General features: G+C 37.7%; 3 protein-coding genes across 8 annotated transcripts in view; 2 read left to right on the top strand and 1 right to left on the bottom strand.

The window, feature by feature from the left end:
- LOC107549382 (cold shock domain-containing protein E1-like) overlaps positions 1-4777 on the top strand; it is a 22502-nt gene extending 17725 nt beyond the window's left edge. For all 6 annotated transcript variants that reach the window (XM_016230486.1, XM_016230469.1, XM_016230462.1 and 3 more), the window contains 8 exons: positions 1432-1539; positions 1676-1851; positions 1933-2045; positions 2128-2247; positions 2384-2562; positions 2644-2807; positions 2961-3093; positions 3297-4777. In XM_016230486.1, coding sequence (XP_016085972.1) covers positions 1432-1539; positions 1676-1851; positions 1933-2045; positions 2128-2247; positions 2384-2562; positions 2644-2807; positions 2961-3093; positions 3297-3344 — 1041 coding nt within the window. In that variant the 3' untranslated portion in view covers positions 3345-4777. The remainder of the gene's footprint in view (positions 1-1431; positions 1540-1675; positions 1852-1932; positions 2046-2127; positions 2248-2383; positions 2563-2643; positions 2808-2960; positions 3094-3296) is intronic.
- Positions 4170-7072, bottom strand: LOC107549421 (ras association domain-containing protein 8-like). The gene is made up of 2 exons (XM_016230492.1): positions 6970-7072; positions 4170-6272 (listed from the first exon to the last, which is right to left on the bottom strand). The coding sequence occupies exons 1-2, from the start codon at positions 7070-7072 to the stop codon at positions 4933-4935; spliced, it is 1443 nt and encodes a 480-aa protein (XP_016085978.1). The 3' UTR covers positions 4170-4932.
- A 2819-nt stretch (positions 7073-9891) lies between these two features.
- Positions 9892-14387, top strand: LOC107549375 (DNA-(apurinic or apyrimidinic site) lyase 2-like). The gene is made up of 6 exons (XM_016230435.1): positions 9892-10205; positions 10309-10392; positions 10604-10784; positions 10988-11131; positions 11399-11468; positions 12882-14387. The coding sequence occupies exons 1-6, from the start codon at positions 10091-10093 to the stop codon at positions 13977-13979; spliced, it is 1692 nt and encodes a 563-aa protein (XP_016085921.1). The 5' UTR covers positions 9892-10090; the 3' UTR covers positions 13980-14387.
- Positions 14388-18289: the final 3902 nt, after the last annotated feature.

Below are 18289 nucleotides of genomic sequence, written 5' to 3'. Positions count from 1 at the left end.
AGTGGCTCAGGAGATGAGTCTTTGAGTTTGTATAAATATCAACAAGCTGAAAAATAAAACAAGTTTTTTTTTGTTTTTTTTTTATGTAATCTTGTTAAAATTGATTTCATAAAATTGGTATCGAAAAAAGTATCGTTCAGGAACTGGTATCGAAGTCAAGGTATCGGTATTGAAAATTTTTGAACGATACCCAGCCCTATCTGTGGAGACTTGGTGTAGAACCATCAGTCATAATTATGAAGAGGGCGTTTAAAAATGGAGGAATTTAGTTGCTCAGTATTTCTATTTTTAATTTTGCTTTCCAAACTTTTGTATCCTGTATCTGCTCATCTCTGAATTGGCACAAGCACAAAAACAATAGAAGGCTTTGAAGTGCTATAAAATGCTACTATCTTTTGTCTGACCTTCTATTCTGTTTTGTTTTATTTGTATTTTTATTTTAACCATGCTCGTCTTCATTAGAAAAAAGACAAGGTAGGCTGCTGTTTTCTGCATGCTGCCTCTCCTCCACAGTGTAGACAGTTCAGTGATGCTGTTAGAAATGTATGTTCTGATAACAAGATATACTACTATTTTGAGTAGTAAAGTAAAAGTTTTTTTTTATTTGATTCACCTTCAATTCAAATTTTTTTTGACTGGTTAAAATTAGGCACGGATGTGTCTAATCCTCCGTATTTCTCCTTTTTTTTTTTTTTTTAGGGAAAAGTTTGCCCATGACTGTTTGTTTGGTTATGAGGCCCGTTGGCATGAGCTTAGATTTAATAGCTTTAAATCATACAGACATGTTAACCTCATAACCAACTCAACCAAGCTGTGCCACTCAGTGTGTGCATTCTTGTGTGAGGGGTATAACGGTTCAGTTTCTGTCACTCATGCAATTAATTTTTTTAATGTAAACCGCACAGTTCATAAACATTTTCAACCATGGGACAAATGTGTACCAAACCGTAACTGACAAACTGTATGGGAGCAGTTTTACCCCTTGTGTAAGTGCATGATGGCTAAATATTGTGAAGCATTAGATTTTAGTTTTTTTTATTTATTTTATTATTTTTTTATATTTACTCCTACTTTATTTTCCCCATGCTTTGGCAAAGGCAAAGCTAGGATTTTATACAATTTATGGCAGCTGATATCCAGAGACCTAATCTTGTTTACATGGTCCTCATGTGTCTGCAGTCTGATGAAACTGGCCTTCAGCACTGAAACTTATTTAAAAAATAAAATGTTTTAAGAATAATTTCTGTACTTAATCTTGAAGGTGCATTCGGTAGTATTTTCATTTTCAAAAAAAGTTTAAAATGACATACAGCCTGACTGTCCATCTCATAAGTCTACAGTATAACAGTCTACTGAGTGCACCTCAGTTCTGGATATATTGGTAAATGTTGTTGGTTCTTATGTGAATGTGTGTATTTGTGTTGTCCCCAGGATGCAGAGGAAGGCGAGATTGTGTATGAAGCCAGTGGAGTGAAGAGCACTCTTCCCTACTATTTTAAAGACCTGGAGGGAGGCGCTTACCCACAGCTTGGAGACAAGGTACATTAGACAGGCACTGTGGTTCAGTGTTACTTGTGCTTACTGAATTTATCCTTGGATTAATAGGGTAGTTTTTCAACCTGATAATTTGTTTTAATGTATAAAACATTATGTCTCCACCCCATGTCTCCACTAGGTGGAGTTCTCCATCAGTGAGGTGAAACGCACCGGACAGCAAAGCGCCGTGTCAGTCAGGATCCTTAATCGTGCTGTTGGCACCAAGAGGCTTCTGGGATACATAGCAACACTGAAGGATAACTTTGGCTTCATAGAAACAGCCAATCATGATCAGGAGATTTTCTTCCACTACAGGTAATAAAAGTTTCTCCTAGAAGGTTTTGACTCCTTGAAGGTTTTTTTTTTTTGTCATTGTTTACTCTGATTTGTGTGCAGTGAGGTATGTGGGGATGTAGATAACATGGACCTGGGGGATACAGTGGAGTACACTCTCTCCAAGGGCAAAGGAAACAAAATCAGTGCTGAGAAGGTCACCAAAGTTGCAGCTGGTATGTTGCAGAGACTTTTTAGTGGTTTGGCATTAATACATTAATAATTGGTTCACGCAAATAACACAACTCTGTGTGTCAGTGAATGGAGTAGAAGAGGATGTGAGTAATACCATGTTCCTGGGGAAAGTGGTTCGGCCCTTGCGCAGTGTGGACCCCTCTCAGACTGATTATCAAGGCCTTATTGAGATCACAGAGGAAGGTGAGTGACGAGCTATTTTTTTTTTTTCGTGTGTGGTCCTTTTAAATCCATCTAGAGTATTTTATAAATGTGTTAGAAACAATGAACTCCACTCATTTGTAATTAATTACTGTTCTTTGCTCAAACACTTCACCAGGAGCCAGTAAGGGTCAGAGTTATCCGTTCGGCATCGTTGGTATGGCCAATAAAGGTGACTGTCTGCAAAAGGGTGAGATGGTGAAGTTTCAGTTGTGTACAGTGGCCCAGACAGGACAAAAGATGGCCTGCAACATTGTGCCTCAGCGTAGAGCCCTGGTGGAGTGTGTCAAAGATCAGGTAAACTTAATAATGCAAGAAAGTGATTAAATAGTTTTTAAATTAAGACACTGGCTAAAAGTATTGTTTTTTCCCCCCCAGTTTGGTTTCATCACATACGAAGTTGGAGAGAGCAAGAAGCTGTTTTTCCATGTCAAGGAGGTTCAGGATGGTCTGGAGCTCCAGGCCGGAGATGAAGTGGAGTTTTCAGTTATCCTGAACCAACGCACAGGCAAATGCAGTGCCTGCAATGTTCGCAGAGTCAGGTAAGACTGTTAGGTGTGAATCTGAGTCACGTGTAATATTTAAAAAAATGAGCTGTTAAATATTTTGTTTATATTGGCTTTTTAATGAATCTAACCAGAATTATATATCTATTTTTGGGGGGGGAGTATCTTTTCTTTCTTTTTTTTACACAGTGAGGGTCCAAAACCAGTAGCAACACCTCGTCCTGACCGACTGGTCAATCGCTTGAAGAGCATCACTCTTGATGACACCAACGCCCCCCGTCTTGTCATTATAAGACAGCCTCGTGGCCCAGACAATTCAAAGGTATAAATAAACTGCATTTCTGTTTACCATTTCTTGATTCTTGAGTCCAAATCAAAAACTGACTTTTTGCAGGTTTTTAAAAAATATAAGTAAAAAAAAAAAAAAGGATTCTTGTTTCTAAAACTGCAGTCTAGAATACTTTGACATGAAACTTGCCTAAAACAATTGACACATTTTGATATTGACCTGTTTTGTTCCTACAGGGCTTCAATGTAGAGAGGAAATCCCACCAACCTGGTGTTACTGACTGAGTACTGTTCACCCCTGTCTTCTTCTTCCTCCTCCTCCTCCTCACTATGGAAGAAACACCTTGAGCAAAAGCAATCCGACAGAGGGCAGAGGAAGGGATTTGTGTGTGTCTGTCTCTTTCGCTCTCATTTTATCTCTCTCACCCATAAACACAATTCACAGAGTAACCGACAAATCAAGACTTGAAAATTAGCACACACAATTCCCTTCGTGTCAGGATCCCTTGCAAAAAAAAAATTCTCATCTCATTGTCTTCATTGTATGTGTGACATTTTTGTGTGGTTGTAATTTGAGCAAAACCCCTCGTGTTGTATGAGCGTGTATGGTATGCATCACGTTTGGAAAAAGTAAACTTGCAAGGTTATGCAGAGGATATGAGGGGAAAGGGTTTTGTAGTTCTCACATCTTTAGATTGGGATGTGGGCACTGTTTGACCTGTTTCTCGTTTCTGCTTAAATTGAAATGCCAGGAATTCTGCACCTGCTGCTGTGTGAGCGAGTTATTGTTTTAGAGTAGCTTTGCCTGTCTGTATTTTGACTTCCTTTATATATACTTTATTCTTCCTGTATCACTTGAATTCTTCCCATGTTGAGTTTTTCACCCAGGTGAAGTCGAGATATTGCTAGGCTCTTTCTGCTGAGAAAAATAATGACTTTGAGGTTCTTTTCTCTCACGTTTTCCATACCAATTCCATAGGTTTTAACATGGATCTGAAAACGTAATACATTTTCTCTGCGCTCAGAACCCGCTTGTGTATGGTTTTTGATGTATAAATAACAATTTTTGATTTTCAAAAATATATATATTTTTTTTTTTTAAATGGAACCTTTTTTTATTATTCCTGTCCTAATTTCACAAGCTCAAGCTGTTTATGGGCAAGTGCAGAATTCCTAATGGCATCTTGTAACCTGCAGTCCTTTTTTTTTTTTTTTTTTTTTTTATATATATATAGCTTTCTTTCTTTGCACATGTAATTAAATTTTTTTTTCTTTTGAGGTCTACTTGTCTGCTAATGAAGAAATGAATAAAGAAAAAGGTGCCTAAAAACAAACAAAAAAATTAAAAGAGAAAAATTGGTGTCTCTATCCCTGAACAGCCACCAAAATATAAGGGTGCCTCCCCCCCCCCCCTCCTGGGGGTTTAAATATACTCGGTAATGTATGCTTTTACTTGGGTGGACTTTTTGAAAACCGGAATAGAATAAAATGAGCAAATGTGTGTAGAACATGGGAAGTGTAATGAGCAAAATTTAAAAACATGCAAAGAAAATGGATTACATGGATAGAGGCTATTTGCAGTGCTTATGACATGGAGCTATTTCTGTCTTGAGTATTCTCTGGCGCACCCTGGGTTTGTGTTGAACCTTAAGGTTCTCCTATATACTTTTGTTAATGGTCTTGAATGAAACAATTGAAATAAACATTTTATGAGAATGGAAGGTGTATTATGTTTAATTTTTCATCAGCAAAGCATTGTACTGAACCTTTAAACATCATCTTCATGCCTTTGCACACTTTCGTGACATTAAAACACAAATAAGGTATCCATGATGAAACCTAAAAGATAGGGGGTTTAGAAGTTTCAGAGTGCTTAAACTCTGGTGCTTCCCAACTGTACGGTGATTTCAGAGCGGTGCACTATCTTGGGTTTTGTCACTGATGTTGGATTCTGGCTCTGAGACCATCGTGTCCACCATGCCCTCAGATCTTCTGGTCCGCTTAGAGGAGGATTTGATATCTGATTTGCTGAAACAAGCACATATGGGAGTTTGGACTCCAGCATTGTGACCACCCTTTTTGTTCCACCATCTCCATGTGATCCGTCTGCTGAGATCTGTATTTGTTTGACAGATTTTTGGGCAGGTTTTGGCGTATCTGCTTGGATATTCTCTCCGGGGATGTTTTCATGTTCTGTTTGCTGCTGGGAGTTTCTCAAGTCCATCGCTTGCAGTTTCTGTTTGTACTCTTCCAGTTTAGCTTTGCACTCAGCAGCTTCCTCTTTTATCCAAAAGAACTGCCTCTGAAGGTCTCTCTCAAAGACTTCCTCCGCCTTGAGTTCATTCAGCCAGAACTTGAGCTGTTCCTCTTCTTCCGATAGCTCCTCGGAAAAATCCCTGGTAGCTTGCTGCTGCTCAAGCTCAAGGATCAACTGGTCTGTTGACTCGATTTTGAGCTTTAGTTCTTGTAGACTAGCCTGTTGTTGGACAACTAGTCTTCTTAACTCTACAATCTCCTCACTCTCAGTCTCTTGATGGCTTGTTTGGACCAGAGGAACCACTGGATTTAAGGTTTTCAGGTCTTCCTCTGTCCCTTTCTGTTCCTCTTCCTCTCGTCTCTCACATACAGCACTCTCATCAGCGCATCTCCCACGGTTCCCAAGGCAACTGATCAAAGGCTGATGTGGCACAACTCTATTTTTGTCTTTTTTGTCTCTTGCCTGTGGTGTTCCAGAAGCCAGGGAATATTTGGTTGGTTTCAGAGATGTGTTATCTGAGTGCCCATTTCCTTTTTTGCCCTCCTTGTCTTTCCCCTTATCTCGTCCTGATTGCTGTTTCCCGCCTCTGCCCAAGTTTTCCAGCCAACCCCATGCTTCCTCCATTAGTGTTAGCGACTTCCGCTTGGGTCTCTTTGGTTCCTCGGGCGGTGGCTCAGAGTGGAGGCAGAGGCGTGATAGCGATGGGAGGCTCTGGCGGTGTTGGGCGATTGCCCCACTGCCTCTCCGTGCTCTCCCTGTCCCCTCTGCTCGCCTCATTTGGGCTTTGGGCTGGTTTGTTTCTTCCCCATGGGATGGACCAATATGCTTCAAAGTGAGCTGCACCTCCTTAGCTTGCTCACCATATTTCTCCAAGGCCTCCAAGAGACGTTCATCTGGAGTCACATTACGTTCATATTCTTTGAATTTTTCTCTTAGAGTGTATCGACCAGTGCGACCTAAGAGTGAGAACAATATTAAAAGTGATATTTTTGTGACAAATGCAGACGCTTTTATCCAAAGCGACTTGCAAATGATGAAGCAATTCATCTTAAGGTGGCAATAACACAAGAAGTGTTAGGAATACATTGTTTCAAACATTGTCCAGAATAGTACAAGCTAGAACAAGCTATTTCTTGAATATTGTCTGGAATTTGGCTGTTTGGAGAGTCAGAACATTGTTTTTTAATCAGAACATTAACTATAACAGTTTTACTCACCCTTATTTCATTCCAAAATTGTATGACTTTTCCTCTGTGGAACACAAAGATATTTTGATATTAACTGTTTTTGTCCATATAATGGAAGTCAGTGTGCTCCAAAACAACTTTGACTTTCATTGTTCGGACAAAAAACACTAAGACATTTTTCAAAATATCTTCTGATATGTTCCACAGAATAAAAAAAAAAGTTGTACATGTTTGGGACAACATGAGGTTGACTAAATCATGACAGAGTTTTTATTTTGGGGTGAACTAACCCTTTAAGGCCTTTAAGAGCATTTGCCCTTAAAAATATTCAGTATTTCCAGCAAATGCCTGCAGACTAATTGTATGTTTTCTTCATGTTCATGTTTTTGACAGTCGATTTATGGTTACTTAGATGTTGTTTTATGAAATAATTAACTCTGAGATGTTGGCCCAGACATTTACTTACCAAGTGCCTGTGCTAAAGCGATGACCACCTCCTGACATGTTGTTTTCTCAGTGACTCCACAAACTATGCGGTGGACTCCTTCAACATACACCTTTACCTCCATTCTAAAAGAAAAATAAATCAGCTGTTTGGTTTTTTTTTCTGTCTAAACATTTCTCTAAATCTAGAATGTCTCATTCTCAAGAAAATATCAATCCACTAATATGCCACTGTCCACTCCATAATAAATATTCACTCCAAGTTCACTTGTATTCACTCAGTAACAAACATCTGGTCACAGGTTTATGTAGAAAAAAATATACACGCAATATGAACATTCAATAAGCCAATGTTTTAAAATAGCATTTTGAACATGAACAGAATAAATCTAATCGAACTTTTTGGCTCAGATTAGTTTGTATAGATGATTGAGTTTATAAAATTAGATTACGGTTTTATGAAGGGTGTGTACTGTACCTGTCTTGATCAGAAATGTCCTAAATTTCTTCAGTTGAGTAGTAAAATCCTTGCACTTAGAGTCTTAGATAAGAGGCAGTTTGGTATATGTTGTCCTGGTGTGCATGGAAAAGTCTTCTTGTCATCCTTGACTTAACTGAACAAGTACAAACCCTTCCCTTCAGTAAACACTCAGATCAAGACTGATAACAGAATTTGGTTGTAGATGTTGGTATGTATGTGTGTTTGTCTGCAGTGCAGTACATAAATTCCCTAGACTATTTTTTTTTTTTTTTTGGATGCTAATTATTTTGAATCTGCGTAAACATGTTTACATTTGATTTATACTGGGGCCAAAACAGGGCTTCAGCTACTAAATATGCTGTATGTTTTCTTGTATGATTTAATCTCTTCTGTATCTTAAAAATGCTTATATCCTTGCAGTGAGATATTTAAGAAAACATGAGCAGAGACATACTATATGAGATACTATTTAGTTAAAATAAATAGGCACCATGAAGTGACCTTTTTTTATATAAATAAAACACTAAATAATAAAACATTTAACAAATTTTGTTTTGTAATATTAAATGGTATTTTTATTAACTTATTGTGAAATCTACACATACAATTGTTCTGCCTTGATTGAATTTGTTGGTAATCAATTAAAGCTTACATCTTAGAAAAAACATGAAATGTAATTAATTTGAAAGGTATTTAAATTGATCTGAAAGAGTTTGAGAAACATCAGACATTAGAAAGAATAGGTGAGATGTAACACTAATAAAAAAAACTTTATATTTTAAAATTTCTGCATGAATATATTGTGGTGATCAAATATACTTGTGGCTTCTTTATGTCTGTTTCTTTTAAAAGTGGTTTTGTACCCCAAAAAATTTAAAAATATATATATCTTTAAATATATATATATAAAAGATAAAAGAAATTAAAAGGTTATTATTATTATTATTATTATTATTATTTTAAACTTCACTAAATTGTGGAAAACTACACACTGGTTAGTTACAGGGCCATAGCCGTCTAATATTTAGACTAGGGATGTGCATCTCATGACTCAGGCCGATACGATACACATCTCGATGCATAGCCAATGATACGATACATTAAAGATATGAAGCAGCTACCAATGCGATGCGATTCACCCCTGTTGCGATGCAGTGCGATCCGTTTTCGATTCGATTTGATTCAACACAATGCGATTCGATGCAATACGATGCAATGGAGAAAATATGATCACTTTTAATGCCTCGAGGCCTGTTTCATAAAACAAGTTAACCAAATAAGCCAGGCTTATTTCAGTTATCTGACTCATTGTCAAATGATTTGGTTCCATAAAGCAAATTTAACATAGGCCTAGATCAAGCTTAATCACTGTGGCAACTTATGCTGGGAAACTAACCTGGTCTAAAGCAGGCTAACTGTCAGGCTAAATTAAGCTCCTCTACTGGCCAACAGGAACACAATGATATTACCACTGTCTCACATACTATTATTTGACAGTTTCTAGCCATGCAGCCTTTCTCTCTGGTTTTATGACAGCTGTACCGTTTATAGTTTGCAGAACAGATAGCAGAACATCAGAACATTACAATCTAAAATTGCTCTTTAAAGCATTAAAATAACTAAATTAAAAGGTAAAATCCCTGACTTAAAAATGGAAACAAATAATAAAGAAAATGACTACATTTGAACTGCTATAAGAAACACACATTAACTTTTGTTTTGTTAAAAAATTTGAGCTTAGTATCAGTAGCCTATTTGATTTAGGCTTGATTTACCTATTACAATAGTCCACTTACAGTTACTGCTATCATAAAAATACACTTTATATGTAGGTTTAAAATTCTACAAAAAACACATTTAATGTCAAAAAACATTTTTTTTAGCTAAATGTATATTTTACTCCTATTCGATTGCGCTCAGTCTGTTTAGTGCGCATGCGCGCGTCAGCCTCGCCCACTCATGACAGCAAAATGCATAAGTTTGCATGACTTTCTAACATTTACAGATGAAAAATATACCTGTGACATGTCAGTTATGCACTGAGGAAAACACAACGTGTCAAATACATTAAACGGCACAGATATATTCGCTGTTTGTCATGGTGGATCGATTTGATCCATGATCGACATTATGGTCTGCTGAAGAATAAGCGTGCACAAATTAGTGAGGGAATGTGAATTGAATTAGTCGTTAGTGGAACCGCTTTAGCCCCTATTGATTTGTTAGGTTATTTCTTGTCAGGTTTTGGACTTTAATCCCAGTTTTTCCTCGAGTCTCCGTGGTGTTGCGTCTTATTCACGCGTGAGAAACAGTTTAGAGAGGAGAACTCAATCTACTTATAAAATATTGGTCACTTTCTAAATAATAAAAGTATAGCGCACCCACTAGTAATTATATATAAATAAATCGTTTTTTACCGATGGAACTATGTTAGAAACGATGCGTCGCGATATAAATGACAACTTGTAGCCGATGCACACTTTTTAAACCGATGCACCGAGCGAATCGCGGAATTTTCCCATCCCTAATTTAGACCAGTAGTATTTTGAATAAACGCAGGTGTAAAGACTTTTATTTTGAAAATCTTTGAGACGGACAAAAATAAGGTCAGTACTTAACATGCATTCAGCTTGAGTCGTCCGACGCTGTTTGACAGATAAACATGAAAATTGTAACATGGAACATAAATGGCATACGAACGTTTAAAAATGGCATCAAGACAACTCTGGATTCCTTCGATGCCGAAATAATCTGCGTTCAAGAGACTAAAGTTACCCGTAAGTGTTTTAAAGAAACGCGGGACTTTGAACGGGTGATAAAGCACATGAGCCCTATTTTTAACCATTTAATAACTTTAACATCAGCATAATTTTTTTTTAGGTGACCTGTTGGATGAGAAGACCGCAATTGTTGATGGCTACAATTCATACTTTAGTTTTAGCCGAGGACGAAGTGGATACTCGGGTAACTTACAGCAACCTACAGAACCATTAAACGACAGTAAATTTAAAGTGTGCAAAGGGACTTTAAATAAAAACTGCAATGTTTTCAACACCGGATTCATGTCCATATTTTTATTTATTTTTAATAAATGTAGCCTTGTCTTTACAACCACTGTCTGTGCTGTTCAGCTATGAGTATGAACTATGAACAACCTGATTTTCTCCCTGACCAGGTGTTGCGACCTACTGTAAGGATAGCGCTACTCCATTCCTGGCCGAGGAAGGATTGACAGGTCTGCTGGCCAATCAGGGAGAGGCTGTTGGTTGCTATGGAGACCAGGTTGAATTGTCCAGCGAGGAGCTTCTGGCGCTAGACAACGAAGGAAGAGCTGTCATCACTCAGCATTACTTAATGTAAGTTTAAGGATCTTAACTTTTGGACATTTAGTAGCTTTAGCCTAACATGTTGTGAAAGGGATAGCTCACCTTTGGTTGCTGGTCCACATTGACTCGCATAGTGTTTTTTCCCATACTATGGAAGTCAATGGGGACCAGCAACTGAAGGTGAACTATCCCTTTAAATTGTTTTCACATATTTTTTTTTTTTTTATTCTCAGTGGCACAGATGGACCACAGAAGCTGACCGTTATCAATGTTTATTGTCCCCGAGCTGACCCAGACAAACCTGAGAGAAAACAGTACAAGCTCCAATTTTACCGGCTCCTCCAATGTAGAGCTGAAACCATCTTGAGCTCAGGGAGGTGAGAGAGCGATAAAACCATCATCTGTTCATGCACACATACACAAAGTGCTGTTTTATTCCCTGATATATTGTTAAAAAGACCAGTTTGTCTCTTTGTGTTACTTTAACAGTGTGACCATATTTTGGTTTTCAAAAAAGAAAGGATAGAGGATAGAAGGAAAAGAAAAATAGTTTAATACACTGATCCTATATGTATTATAATAGTTTTTTTAAGATCTAAGATGTCTGTTTGTTTTGATTAACACATTCCTCTGCCACTCTTCAGTCACGTGATTGTATTGGGAGATGTAAACACTTCTCATCAACCCATAGACCACTGTGACCCAGATGATGTGGTAAGTCCTTTAACATGTTCCTCCATCATTATTTCAAGATTTCCGTTAACACCAGTTGTCCTGACTAGTTGTGACAAGTAATAAAAGTCCACAGTAAAAGCAAAAATGCATTGTACAATGCAGCACAGTCACAAACACACACACACACACACACATATATATATATATATAATGTATGTATGCATGTATGTGTGCTGATTAATAAAGTGCAGTATTTTTCCCATTCTTTTTTTCCATAAAGATTTTAAAAAGTCTTAAAACCCTTTAGAGTTATAAGCCATGAACCAAGCTAACCAGCTATGAGATAAATCAAGATGTTACAAATTTTGATTTGAAGCAAAAATGTATTTGAAAATCGGATCAAAAGAAAAAAGGTGCTCAATGTACTGTACATCTTTAATGAGGAAAAGAACTACAATCCCAAGAAGCATTACGGATTACATAAATTAAAAAAGATGGAGGAAATTGGTTGATTCGATGTAGATAAGAATTCTTTGGCTGTGATTTGTTTGTTTCAGTTCTCTGATTGGTGGAGATTACAGAATCATGGGTAATGTAGTTATGTATGTATGTATGTATGTGTGCTGATTAATAAAGTGCAGCAGTGCCCACCTTTTTAGTGATGCTGGTTGCGAAAGTATTTTTCCCATTCTTTTTTTCCATAAAGATTTTAAAAAGTCTTAAAACCCTTTAGAGTTATAAGCCATGAACCAAGCTAACCAGCTATGAGATAAATCAAGATGTTACAAATTTTGATTTGAAGCAAAAATGTATTTGAAAATCGGATCAAAAGAAAAAAGGTGCTCAATGTACTGTACATCTTTAATGAGGAAAAGAACTACAATCCCAAGAAGCATTACGGATTACATAAATTAAAAAAGATGGAGGAAATTGGTTGATTCGATGTAGATAAGAATTCTTTGGCTGTGATTTGTTTGTTTCAGTTCTCTGATTGGTGGAGATTACAGAATCATGGGTAATGTAGTTTTTCACCAGGAATTCCACTGTTAAACACAAACATTAAAAAAAATAATAAGAAACAATGCGGTCTGATAGCATCAACAAAAGCATACACCACTGATTAACAACCTTGTAGTACATAGTGGGTCTGTCTGTAACGGTTTATAAAGGTATCATTAAAATTCAGTTCCATATATGGAGAAAATCAGAACCCAGCTGTCTCACTCTACATAATAATGGAACAGTATTTCCAATGGACCAATGAGATTTCATTGTGGGCAGAGTCACCCAATGTAACACTGTTTAAATAGAAACTAGGTAACCAAGCAAATGTCTTGCGACTGGATAGGACAAAAGCTCAAATTTACATGGAAAGGGTATATTTATTGTTTTATCGCATAAGTTACACACATACTAGCACATATCTGTTCTTATTACTGTTGTGTCATTTAGGATAACTTTGAAGATAATCCTGGGAGGAAGTGGCTGAATCATTTCCTTTTTGGAACAGCAGAAAATACCAAAAATGGAAATACTGAAGATGAACTTAAAGAAATCTCCCAGAAATCTGCCTCTGGTGGCAAGTTTGCTGACTCATTCCGCCATTTCCACCCAAAGCGCTCCAACGCCTTCACGTGCTGGTCCACACTTACTGGTGCCAGGCAGACCAACTATGGCACACGTATCGACTACATCTTTGCCAACTGCTGTCTGGTCAAGTCAGCCTTTATTGGCGTGGACATTATGCCGGAGGTGGAGGGATCCGATCATTGTCCTGTATGGGCGCAGCTCAGCTGTACCCTCCAGTCTAGTCCAAAGTTCCCACCCTTGTGCACACGTCACATGCCAGAGTTCACTGGCAGACAGCAGAAACTTTCACGTTTCTTTGTCAAAGTTTCAGAGAAAGACAGGGTTTCTAAAGACTCTGAAGAGAGTCTACCTGGATCACAGGATACTGGGGAAATTCTGGAAAACCTGAATCCTGTAGTACAGGGGAACAGTGTTGCAAAGAAGAGACCTACATGTAGAGAAAAAGACACAAATGCACACAAAGCCAAAAGAAGCAAGCAGATGAAAACTGAAAGCAATGCTAAAGGAAGTCTTTTAGCTTTCTTTAAGCCTAAACAAACACCATTAATCCCTTCCAGTGGAAACTTGAGCCTGAAACTGACAGAATCCTCTCAGGATAGCCCAGGTAGTGAGAGTGACACGAGAAGCTGCCCTGGCGATGTGCAAACGGAGACCAGTCTTTCCATGGTAACGGAGATGGAGACTGAAAATCAGGATGAAGTGGAAGGAGAATTGACATCCATAGACAAGTCAAAGGACTGTAAGAAGGGGCCATGCGCTGGTTTTTGGAAAGCGGTTTTGCATGGGCCTCCTCAGCCGCCACTGTGTAAATCACACAATGAGCCCTGTGTCTTACGGACTGTGAAAAAAGCAGGACCTAATTTAGGCCGGCAGTTTTTTGTATGCGCCCGTCCTCAAGGCCATGCCTCCAATCCTCAGGCCAGGTGTAATTTTTTTGCATGGGTAGATAAAGGGAAGTAGAATATACTCAAGTATCCATACTGTATATTTCATGTTTAGATTGTATGTTTTTGTTTTATATGTAGCATTTCTATTGTGCAACTAACAACAGAGATTTTAAGGTATAAATAAATAATGCTCTTTTGAATTTGGTTTAATATCATGCATTTCTAGCTTCAGCATTGTTTGTTCTTCAGCCATTCCTCTTTAAAAGAAAAAAAAGACGCACATTTGGTTTTTGACCACTGAAGAGGTGTATAATTTTATTTTAATTTTAAATTACTCATTGGGTCACACTGAAATCCCCATATATCTGAAAATGAAACATATAGGGCATTAAAAATAGGAATATCAAAAGAATGGTTTGTTAAGAACCAAAATCTAAAAGGATATTAAGATATCTTTAATACTTCTTGAGTTACAGCCACTTTTTAAAAAAAAACTAAAAAGTACTTTTTCCCCAATTTTGAACTGTCCCTATTGGCATGTAATGCAACAAAGATTAAAGTCAGCAGCTTTTGCTGATATACCTACCAATCTCTGTAAAAAAATCTTCAAGAAAAAAATAAAACATTTTAGCTGGGGAATTTTCTGAAATGTGGGTTTGACAGAATTACCCAATACTGAGTTTGAAATTAGCCAGTTGAGCAGGAATTCTAAAAAAAACTAAAAAGTACTTTTTCCCCAATTTTGAACTGTCCCTATTGGCATGTAATGCAACAAAGATTAAAGTCAGCAGCTTTTGCTGATATACCTACCAATCTCTGTAAAAAAAATCTTCAAGAAAAAAATAAAACATTTTAGCTGGGGAATTTTCTGAAATGTGGGTTTGACAGAATTACCCAATACTGAGTTTGAAATTAGCCAGTTGAGCAGGAATTCATTTGTTGGAGAATACAAGCCTCTATAAAGGTTTTGTTGTTCTGGTACTGTGTGTGTGTGTGTGGAATAACTGCAATTAATCAAAAATAACATTCAATTTTAAGTGTAAAAACTTAAGAGAAATGAGACTTCCGGTTATGGCGCTCTTCTGAAGAGACGCACGAGTTAGCTCCGCTGTAATTTGTATAGAGATTTCTTAAATGTTATCCTCTTTTTATTTAAGCATCATCCATAGTTTGTTTTCTAAATGAAAGTTGTTCAAGATGTCGCCTAAACCAGCAAAGCAGAAGCAGAAAAAAACTGAAATCGTATCGGACTTGAAGCAGGCGCCCTTTGTTTAGTCATGAGGCGTTAAACATTGACGATAATCGCGCGCGATATTCGTCCCGGTGTGAACAAGCCTTAAGGCTGTTAGGTTTACCAGAAAAATCCGAGGGCAGTGACGCATGTGCATTCTTACGGTACTGAACTGCAGTGGAAACGCAAACCGAGCCATGCCGAGCCGAGCAGAGTCGTGCCACGCAGTGGAAAAGCGCCATTAGAAAGCTGGTTAACTGAGGCATTGGACATGGAACCACTGCGAAAGCCCCTGGTCATAGAGAGAGCACACAGAATTGGGGATGTGTGACGGTCTGCTACGGACAAGAACTCAACACCGAGAGTGATGAAATTCTTGGACTACAGAGACAAGGAGCGTGTAATGCATGCGGCCAGAGCGAAGAAAGATGTACTGTTCCAAAATCACAGAGTCATGTAAGGTCCACGCAATTGGCCCAAGGAAGGATGGTGGCTGAAGGTTTCCTGCATGTTCGGACTTTTCAGCGCGCAAAGTTATTAAATTTAGGTTAATTTCAAATCTGACTCAATTTTATTATGACCTCGAATTTAGGTTGAAAGGCAAAATGGTTGTTTGTCTGTCTCTAATTATTACTATTATTCTTCTGACATTTGATTATTCTAACTCTGAGTCTTTACTTTATAGGAATCTATGTCGCTCAGGGTGTATCACACCGGCTGATGTACGTGTACCCCACGATCACAAACTCTCTAGTCTGATCATTAGTAAGAGGTTATGTCTAACTATTTAATAGGTAGCCCATGCTTACCATTATTTAAATAGTGGTTCTGTTTAGCCCCCTACCCATGTAACAACTTAGTTAAAGCACAAACAATAATAAGATGTTATGCTAGTACCATATACCTAGCCCCCGATAGTTAATATAACTACGTACAATTTAATTAAAGCTGAGACAATAACCAGAGGTTATGGCCAGTACTATGAAGTATGCCCGAACCATGCTAGTACTCCAATAGTATTTTGTCTAGCCTAGGGTGACCATACGTGCCATTTTCCCAGGACGCGTCCTGGCCAGGATTTGTTTTGGTTTTGTTTTCCTGTTTTCATGCTTGCTGAAGGTAATGATCGAAAAGTAGTTTGACCAATAACATGCAAGCATTGTACATAATGGACCAATCATGGCGTGTGAGAAGGTGGGATCAACAGTCAATGCGATGCAATTACGCGTACATATTACGGTGTTTGACATCAAAGTATCTTGAGAGTGTTTCGAAAGCATAACCATCTGTATGGTACTTTGATGTCATACACGATCGGTCTGCACACGCAAACAAAACCAAAACCTAGATATTTTAGGCAATACACTCTTCAAAATAAAGGTGCTTCACGATGCCATAGAAGAACCTTTTTGTCTAAATGGTTCCAGAAAGAACCTTCAACATCTGAAGAACCTTTCTGTTTAACAAAAGGTTCTTTGTGGCGAAAGAAGATTCTTCAGATTATAAAAAGGTAAGAAAGAGATGGTTCTTTAAAGAACCTTTGACTGAATGGTTCTTTGTGGAACCAAAAAGTGTTCTTCTATGGTATCACTGTGAAGAACCTTTTAAGCACCTTTATTTTTAAGAGTGAAGGTACCAAGCTTACAAAACCCATTAAGACTCCTTTTGAAAATCAAAATCTCTCCAATCTAAAGGTTTAATATCAATGTTTTATAAATTGTTAGAATCATATTTTAAAGACTTCAGAATCCAAATTGATTTCCTGGAGAGAAGATTTAAAGATTTCTTTAGACATATGGTAAGAAGTGTGCGTGAAAGCTCAATCACAAACAGTAATCTCAAATTTATAGAGTACAACTGGATTATGAGAACATATTTTACCCTAGTAAGGTTAAACCAAATTAGTCAAAACACCCCAGACACTTGCATTAAATGCTCAGGTGATAAAGGTACACTTTTGCACTGGGATTGTCCTCAGGTGCAGAAGTTTTGGAAAGAGCTTTTATATTTGAAAGAGTTATTTTTAAGATGGTATCTGTAAATCTTCCAATAAAACCAGATATTTTTATACTTTATATGTTTATATTGTATACAGTAGCAGCACTCAGAAACTTATTGACATATATATATATATATATATATACACTTCAAGCAAAGCGTCAAATAGCTATGTACTGGAAGAAAGTGGAAAAGCCACCCATTATACAGTGGATCAACATGTCCTTTTGTTTGTCAAGAAAGGATTACATATAGGCCTATTCTGAAAGGTAAAGTGTCCTTTTTTTTTAATATTTGGAACCAAACAATTTTATATCCTTTATTTAAACCTCAGATTTCTGTAGACTAGGGAGAAAGAGATTAAAGGGGTCATATGATGCTTTTTTTAAAGATCATTATTTGGTGTAACAGAATATGTTGACATGCTTTAATGTTCAAAAAACACATTATTTTTCAAATACTGTACATTGTAGGTCCTCTATGCCCCGCCTCTCTCAAACGCTTCGTTTTCTACAAAGTCCCTCCTTCTGACAAGCGCAGTCTGCTCTAATTGGCCAGCTGACCCAGTGCATTGTGATTGGCCGAACACCGCAAGCACTCGTCGGAAATGTAACGCCCCTTACCATAATCGCGAGCTTCATCTTTCAAAATAAATGTAAAGACAGACACAGTGATATCATATGAAGCTGGTATGTGTTTGTGATGTGACCCTCTCTCACTCTCTAGATTTTCAATTTCAATTTAAGAGTGCTTTATTGGCATGACAAAAATTATACATTTGTATTGCCAAAGCAATTGCAGCTGGACTGCTTACAAATAGTACACATATTTATTAACAGAAAGAATGTGTTCCCTGGGATCTGGATCTTTTCTGAAAGATCATAATTTTGGTTTTCTTCAGATTGACTGTCAGGGCCCAGGTCTGGCAGTTTTGCTCTAGCAGGTCCAGGTTCTGCTGTAAAGCATGTTGAGTGGGAGACAGCAGAACCAGATCGTCTGTATACAGCAGGCATCTGATCTGTGAGTTGTGTAGGGTGAGGCCAGGGGCTGCGGATCGCTCCAGACTGCTCGCCAGTTCATTGATGTAGATGTTAAATAACATTGGGCTTAAGCAGCAGCCCTGTCTCACTCCACGCTCCTGGGAAAGATACCTC

This window comes from Sinocyclocheilus grahami, unplaced genomic scaffold (assembly GCF_001515645.1).
Source record: "Sinocyclocheilus grahami isolate Dianchi unplaced genomic scaffold, SAMN03320097.WGS_v1.1 scaffold16.1, whole genome shotgun sequence".
NCBI classification, from domain to species: Eukaryota; Metazoa; Chordata; class Actinopteri; order Cypriniformes; family Cyprinidae; genus Sinocyclocheilus; species Sinocyclocheilus grahami.
Note: the sequence above shows the minus strand (reverse complement) of the source record. Positions and strands in the feature narration are given on the sequence as shown.